The sequence below is a fragment of the Antrostomus carolinensis genome, unplaced genomic scaffold (genome assembly GCF_000700745.2).
Source record: "Antrostomus carolinensis isolate BGI_N321 unplaced genomic scaffold, ASM70074v2 scaffold14480, whole genome shotgun sequence".
Taxonomy (NCBI): domain Eukaryota; kingdom Metazoa; phylum Chordata; class Aves; order Caprimulgiformes; family Caprimulgidae; genus Antrostomus; species Antrostomus carolinensis.
In genome coordinates, this window is record NW_010287555.1 from 1 (window position 1) to 8369 (window position 8369).

General features: G+C 41.9%; 1 protein-coding gene across 1 annotated transcript in view; it reads right to left on the bottom strand.

Moving 5' to 3' along the window:
* Positions 1–1029: 1029 nt before the first annotated feature.
* LOC104521288 (DNA-binding protein SATB2) overlaps positions 1030–8369 on the bottom strand; it is a gene marked incomplete at its 3' end in the record, with an annotated part of 70039 nt that continues 62699 nt past the window's right edge. Inside the window, exon 8 of the mRNA XM_029083787.1 lies at positions 1030–1242. Within this exon, the coding sequence (XP_028939620.1) occupies positions 1030–1242 (213 nt within the window). The remainder of the gene's footprint in view (positions 1243–8369) is intronic.

The following is an 8369-nucleotide window of genomic DNA, read 5'->3' on the forward strand; positions in this document are numbered from 1 at the left end:
CAATGCTTACTTATTTTTAGCAGCTGTGGCTATGAAATTTAATATACAAGTGCTCAGTAATACTACTATAAGCACAGCTAACCCAGCCCAAGACTTTGCAGACAACGCGACTGTGAAAGCACTGAAGCAGGAGGGTTATAGAGGCCCATTTACTAAAGATCAAGAGAAGTGCTAGAACTGACCCGTTGATGATATCTGCACAGTTAGAAGTTTCAAACTCAAGTGAGGCAAATGTCATGACAGGAGTTAATCATCACCTCTGTGCAAGCACCCTCGCTTTTTCAGAGTATACGTCTGGGACTGCAAGCAGTCTGACAAAAGGGGGAATGGCTATTACGGTGTAGTATGTGGATGTTCTTTCTTAATGTAAAGGAACAACCTACCCGGGGAAGTGGGTGGCAACAGCACGTTAATAAACACGTGCAGTTAAGTCAATGAGATGACAGCTGGTTCGGAGCTGTAAAGCATCATCTCTTTCCCAGCACCCTTCCCACCTCTACTTTCTGTACTTCAAATAATTAATCATTTAAACCTCTAACTCAAGGACTGTGATTTCCTATGCAGAATACAGAGTGCACTGATTTCTAGCAACATCTAATTCACTGTCAACCTCTGTTCACTACACATTTTTTATTGCAACATATATGAAATTCTCCACAAGCCCAGAAATTTCCTGTGTTCTGCAGAATGTAATGGACACAGATAAAAAGTTATGTGCACTGTCTTTCTATAATAGCAATTTAGTGGACATATATCAACAGTCTGTATGTAATGCCCACATGAGCTCTTTCAGGCACTCATGTTACATACTTTTTTGCTTTCATGGCATTGATTAAAGCTAGAATCATCATCACAATGTCAAAACTGCTAAAACCCATAAAGCCTCTCAAACCAGCCATTCCAAACCTTACAAAAGGATTTCCACAACTCATCTGGGTGAGGGGAGCAACAGACAGGGGAAGGGTGGAGAGAAACCCCTTTCCTGGACTAATCCACACAACAAACAGGTAACAAGGGATTGCATCTTACCTGGGGGGTTCTGGAGGAGCTTGGGCTGCTGGCAGCTGAAGACACCATGCTCACGTTGGGGTTCATACTTCTCTCTCTCTCGTCCTGATAGATACGATCCCGCTCCGAGTCAGGCAAGTTGAGGAAATTCTGCATTGCCCTTAAGTTTACCAGAAGGGACTGAGAAGCTGTCCTAGGGTCTTCTTCTTTACGCAGGATCTCTGATAACAAGCCCTGGTTCAAAAAAAATTAAAAAAAAAAAATTAAAAAAAAAAGCCCAGTCATGTGTTGGTTGTTGGTTTTTTGTTTTTTTTTTTTTGTTTTGTTTTGGTTTTTTTAAAATTTGTTTAGTACAACCAGTTGAGTTGCAATACTGAGAACGTACAGCAGAATCTCACGGGCTCTCCTAAAGGGGATATTTTGTAGGAAAGTGTTTGTCTTCTGAGGGCTGGGGTTTATTTTGGGACTGTCCTATTCTGGCACTGTAATAAGCTTCTGAGTATGGAGATGCAGATAGGAAGGTAGATACATTGGGTAGAAGAAATCGCAGTTACCACCAGGTGCTTGCTGCAAATATTTTAGGAGCTGTTAGATCTCTCTCTCTCAATTTTTACTTGAAGCTGGGAACACTTGGCAATCCTGTTCATCTTTGACAAATCTGCCAAGGTTGGTAAATTTAGTTTCGACATTTAAACAGTGCAGGAGGCTTATAAAGAAAAATGTTTGGCTGGTTTTTGATGTTACAGTCCGTTCATTTTGGTTTGGGCAGCCATTTCTGAGAGGAGAAAAATGGAGGAATAATAAGGCCTTAGAATCTAGCTTTAGGGATTTAACTCATTCTTTCATGCCTCATTTTAAAACACCACAGGCTTCACATTGCAACCATGAATGAACACCATATTCATCTAGTTTTCACAAAAGCCATTATTCCAGGAGGTAACTGGCACAGCACTTCCAAAAAAAAGAAAAAAAGAAAAAAAAGAGCTGGAGAGATGAAAATGTCATTAAAAGAGGCTTAAATCTAATGATGGGATTAAATTTATGCATAACTTTATGCACTCAACAGTTCCACAGTTTATCTAGAAGTTAAAGGCACAGCACACAAGCCTGGATGAGGGCCGACAGAACCTACAAGGATGCAGCATGTGCCACCAGCTCCCCCCAGGAACCCCCTCACATCCGACATGTCACAAACGGGTATTTCACTCCAAAAAGCAGTAACAGTGATTTCCTGAACTATAGATGTTTAAATGTACTAGTGTGCACAGAAGCAGAGAGGGATCATTTCTGCCCATTGAGACTACATATATCATAAGAAACGGTGATCGGAGGCTCATTATTTTAAAAGGCTGTTCTGCCAACGTTTTCCTGAGCAGTCCAACACCCTTCCTGCTTCCCGCCTGGCACAACCCAGAGGCTCTCCACACCACTGCTCCCGGGAACACCAGCCCCAGAAGCCATGTGAAATTCCAGTCTGAGCTTGAAGGGCTCACCTCGACCTACTGCTGTGAGAGGAGCAATATTCAGTAACCGCGTGCAAAGGGACACCACCGTGCGCACAATTCAGCTGTCGCTGTTGACATGAGCATTTTGCAGTCACTTTACAGCCATGACCGAGGCAATCTGCCTCATGAGTATAGTCAAGGCTTACTCCTTTTTTGCTAGAAAAAACGTTACTAGAAAACAACCACGTAGTCAAAACCCTGTAATATTTAGTTTTAGCTTATTTTCTTCCGTATTAGAGAGTGTCCTCCAAAAAGCCTTGCTAAAACACTGCCACTACAGTTGGCCAATTAACCAAATGCCAACATTTTTAGTACATATTGATCTTATTTACTAGACTTCCTGACAAAACCAGCAGACCAGCAAAAGACATCACCTACATTAAAACACATATATGAATGCTCTACTCCAGCAGTGTTTATGCCAGAAGTGCTCAAAACAAGCTCCACACACAACCTGAAGGTAGGCTGCACACAGCTCCTGGTTTATCACCCCTCAGACAAGCTACAGACATTTTGAAAAGCTTTCCAAAGTTTGCCAGACTCACAGGCTGAGGGAGATTAACCAAAAAAGGACATAACACAAGCTTGAAGCCATGACTTGAATGATTCCAAGATCGATACATCAAGTTCTCATTACAATTTTCCCTTAAAGTCAGTGGAAAATTCTCCAAATGTAGTAAATAAATGAAATATTAGTTTCACATATTCTCTAAATTCTTAATTTCCTGGGTCTTTTAAAGGATATATAACTTATTTTTTTAAAAGAAAAGATCAAATTCAAAAATTAATGAGTTTAGCTTGAAAGAAAGGTACTTGAAAGCTACCGGAGCTGACTCTAAGACAGCCGTTTCTCCCCCCATCTTAGCCTGGCTAAATTTATGGTCCAATTTCAAGAATGGAGAGCAGAAACACGTGGGAAAGCACGCCAGCAATTACTTTTCAGTGCAGTCATTAACTCTCTATGTATATCAGAGGCTTACAGGTACAAGTGGATTGGCCATGGCACTAAGAGGTATCTCACTACCCAAGTACCAACTCTTGTGCCTAGAAGCTCTGATTCATCACCAGGAACAGCTTATCCTGAGGCAGATTCAGTGGTTTTGAACCCCAGCCTGTGCCTCTTGCTTCTATGAGGGTCTCACCTCTGTTACAGGGATGTAGCAGTATTTTGGATCACTGTACAGCTGCCGGGAGCCTCACCTCCTAACGCAGGTGCCTGCCCCAGGGAGAGGGACCAGCTCCTTCCCAGCACCGCAACAGAGGCAGCCCCTGGCAGGGGCCGAGCCCTGCTCCCCCATGCCCGCTCCAGGCCTGCAGGTAGCAAACATGGTCGCAAAGAGGGTGTTTCTGCAGGTCCTCCAAGTGCTTTGGCAGCTTAGAAACCATGTAAACAGCAGGACAGATAATAAGAAAACTGACTCAGAGGGAAAAACCTCTTGTCCTCCTGCAACTGAAGATAAACAAAGCTGGTAAACAACAGTGGCTAGATAGCCAAGTGATAGGGTAGGACAATAAAATAAAGTATCTTGAGAGCAATAACATTTATAATGATATAATTTTGAGCTACTGAAGTATACACAAACTAACCAGTGAGCAAGATTATAAAAAATAAAGTGATATTAAATAATCTGTTCAGCCTCTTTGTCACCTGCAACAAATTAGGCTTTCAATATGCAAAACATCTTCCTTCCAGAAAAACAAATGATCATGATTTCATTTAATTGTAATTTAATCAGGCATAATGTATTTTTTAAAGTGATACACACCAGGTGTGTGGTGAGGAAACTGGCCCAGTCAGACAAACCCTACTGTTTCTATTTTTGAGAAAACCCTAAAGCCAGCCAAGGACTGTTTTCATTTCTGCAAATTATGTTTCTGCTGGAAGGGGTGAGGGAGGGAAACCCACAGCATTCGTACATTTGTTATAAAATTCCATTGGCTAAATTAGCTCATTCCAACTTACTTACATCTCACATATTAAAAAAAAAATAAAATAAAAAAATTAAAAATTGGCAGATTGCAGAGTAACCAACTCTGCAAACCTAAAGGAAGATCTTGAGGGACTAGAAAGTCTCAAACTGATTTTAAGTAGCCAAACAGATGTTCTACACCAAACAGCTCTCAAGATACGTTTTAGGACATGTAGCTTGATAATATCTTTGTTTTTTCACTCCTGTGCATCATTTTTAAGCCAGTTGCTGAAGACGCAAATGATGAAAACTTCAACATTCACAGAGGCGATGCTCGCAAATGAGGTGCATGTTCACCCCAAGACAAGGACTCTGCACAGGCACAGTTTGATTTACCCTTGGAACTTGCACTGTTTTTAAAATTACACACTGGATGCACAACTGACTTTAAAAAAATAATACCAGCAATGGAGAAAGGAGCACATGTCCAATCAAAATAAAAAAGTCATTGGATCCGTTTAAGGTAGAAGTAATTTTGACAGTGTTTTTTCAAACTAGCCAAAATCTAGTCCTTCAAGCCAGCAAAGCCGCTGTCCTGGGGGTTTGCTTTGCACCCATTCTGTGACACCCCATTTGTGAACTCTTCTTTTATTTTTATAAACTACAGGATTTGCAGGACAAACAACCCAAACCTCATGGGCAAGAAATCTTTTTTAAGCAACTTCTGAAAGACAATGCAGTACAATGTAGAGCAAACGTTACTCAAACTGACTCCTGCATCCAAAGGACCAAGTGACCAGCCTTAAGGCCAACACAAAGGCTTTGACCAAAGCCCACAGAAGGCAAACAAAGCCCTTCTGCCTTCCTCCCAGAGGGCTGTGGTTCAGGCCTGGAAAGGGTGTAAATGTGATCTCTGTGGGACAGCAGATTGCACTACCAGCAACCGAACGCAGGACAGAGCTTTCCAAAAGCAATCTGGATGGAGCTGAGGAGGTCACGCTGGAGTGCAGCACAGACACCAATGTCCTGGTGACAGAGAAGGATGAGGGCCATTGGGCAGCTGGAGACTCGCACGCACTGGCCAGGACCTTAGACACATCAGGTCCGATGACTTGGATGGGAGTTGTGCAGAGACTTAAGCAACGCGTCTACAAGAGCAGGCACTAAGGTTAAAAAGGTTCAAAACAGGTTTTGGACAATCAAAATGCTGGCCAAGGCGAAAACTTAAATAAACCCAACTAATGTGCTAAACCTCAGTTTTTATGTTCTATATAAGGAGATTATATATATGAAGGTCTAAAAAAGCATAAACACTTTTTTCATACTTTCGGTTTATTTGTGCCTCTCCATACTTCAGCTATTGCCAAAAGCAACAGAGAAAATGCTGAAATACTAGAAAAATATTGCTCCTGTAGTACTTAAAGCTCCAAGTACTTTAAGCCTAGTAGTTATAACAGTCTCAATAGAAAAGCTATTCTGCTGTCCATCAGGTATAGATGAGACTCTGATCGAGATTAGAAAATGTAGGGATTTATTCAAATTCAACATCTGAATCTTAAAGATCAGTGATGTAAACTTGTCTCCTCTCAGCATCCCAGTTCAGCACACAAGGTCCATTTCCAGCAAGGAAGGCAGCACTCAGGGAACCCCTGGTTAGCTACTCGTTCCTACTGAACTACACCGAAATTGTGTAGTTCAGCATAAAACAACAAACTTGATTTTGCCAGGCTAAAATCACCATTTATATTTAAAATTGTCTGCTACCTGGGGTTGAAAGCTAGAGGAGGCAGGTCAGAGCCTGGGGAGCTCTGCAGCAGAAGCACCAACTTCTCACAACCCTTCAAGGAAATCAAGCACCTCCACCTGCTGTGTTTTTCTCACGTCAAGGCAGGCTTTTACCATGACATCTCTTTGCCTCTCTGCATTTACTCCAGGTCTTGCTTTCAATATTGTCTTCTGAGCTCAATAAGATACATTCAACAATTCTAAAAATACTCCTCTGCCTCTAAGTATACAGTGCCCAATAAGAACATCTATACTCAGAGGCTTCTTAGGACTCGAGCTCATTTTCAAACGCTCACTGCTTTGTTTCCATTCCCTTGCATCTCTTCCTAATTCCAGCTAGGATATGAAGCAGAAGTGCTGGAAGTCTCTTAGAAATGCTTATCCTGGCAATGTGTCCAGTCCCATTTTGCTGGGTAAAATTGCTTTAGATAATCAGTGGAAATTTTTGAGCGGTTAGCCAAACCAAGCACCTTCATATCCATCCTGCCATTTTTCCATTGGGCAAAACTACTTTGTATCTGGTTCCCTGATCAACTTTTCTGTCTCAATGGGCAAAACATGAGGTGCCACACTTGTGTCCGTTCATACGAACTTCAGAACTCACAGGACTTTGACTGGTATTCCATCAGTGTGAATGGGAGACCAGCTGTCTCCCAGTACCCTTCAGTGTAGCTGAATGCATCACATCAGTCCCTCATTTAAAAGAAGTCTCCTGATCTCTAGATTCACTGCCTACAGCCAGAGTATGAGTCTCATTCTTAAACTAATTTAACTAATGCTAAAATACATACATCTCAGGAGAGAGCTGCTTATGCACAAAGCATTTAGAGGCTGATTTGAATAAAACTTATACAGGGTGCAACAATGACAATTTAATTTTTATTATTAAAAATGAAGTGTTTAAATCCTCAAAGAAAATGCCTTTATTGCATTAGTTTAATAAAGCCTCTTTTTTATTATGGTATCTCTTTTTATGAGGGAAGACAGGATGTGCATATGGAGCTGAATGTGGATGCATGGGGAAAAGGAAGCAGAGAAAGACCAACCATCTGCAGCCACAAAGGGCCACCCATTATATGACATGCATGTCAAACCTTTATACTGAAATATGCTGGAAAATGAGCAAGACACACAGCTCGTGCACACTCTGTATATCCGTGCAGTGCTTCCAAGGCTCAGGACTCCTGTGCATCAGCTGAGCAGGCAGCAGCCGCCTCCTACAAGCACACATTCTGAAAGCCTGACTCACATGCTACTTAAGATCTTTTCATTCAGCCTATTGAATACAATTAAGCTAATTGAAACTGAAATTTTGGGCAGTGCAAAACCCACTGTTGGAACAAATATCCCATGTACCAAAAACGTGCAATTTATTAAATTAAGCACTTCCCTTACAGACTGCCTTCTTTCTTGTGAGTACGACAGAACGTTGCTTGTGCCACATTACACACCAGAATAAAACAAGCAGGCAGCATTAAAGGGTTTCATGCAATAAGAGAGAGTTTTCTACGGGGGAAAAAAACAACAAGAAATCCCTCCTCAAAACCAAAAGCAGAACCCTCGCTAATTGAAAGTCTGTGCACAATGGGGCACACACCATAGCGATGAATGCAGCATGACTGTCTCACTAGATACTAGGCAGAGAATTCAAGCTGCTTGTCTTCCTCTCACTTAAGTTAAAGGGAAAATTATTTGCAAAAGGATTTGGCTCACAAGCAAGTTGAGGTGGAAGAGTTAGTTATTTCAACAAACTGTATTTCTAATCTTAAAACTTTTTAGAGGACCCTCTTCTGATGCCACTTCAGTTTGCAGGAATTTTGCCAAAGAATGCAGAATTAGACATAACTGAGGAGTCACCACCCATCTCCTTCCTTGTTTGCCTCCAAAGTCTTTCCTTGAAGCTTCCTTATCAACCACACTCCTGCTCTCAGAGCCCCCAGCCCCTCTATAACTGACTGGCAACACCTTTGCACACCACAGAAGTGTTATTTCCCCTTCCTTGCTGCAGGAGCCTCGACCTGCCCACAGTCGCACCAGAAGCCTGGGCACCATCCAGCATGGATCCTGCGTTTCCCTATGCCTCAACCCACTCCTGCAGCCACACTGTGACCAAATCCCTCAACCAAGGTGGATCCGTTTAGTTTATTTCATCATAAATTTC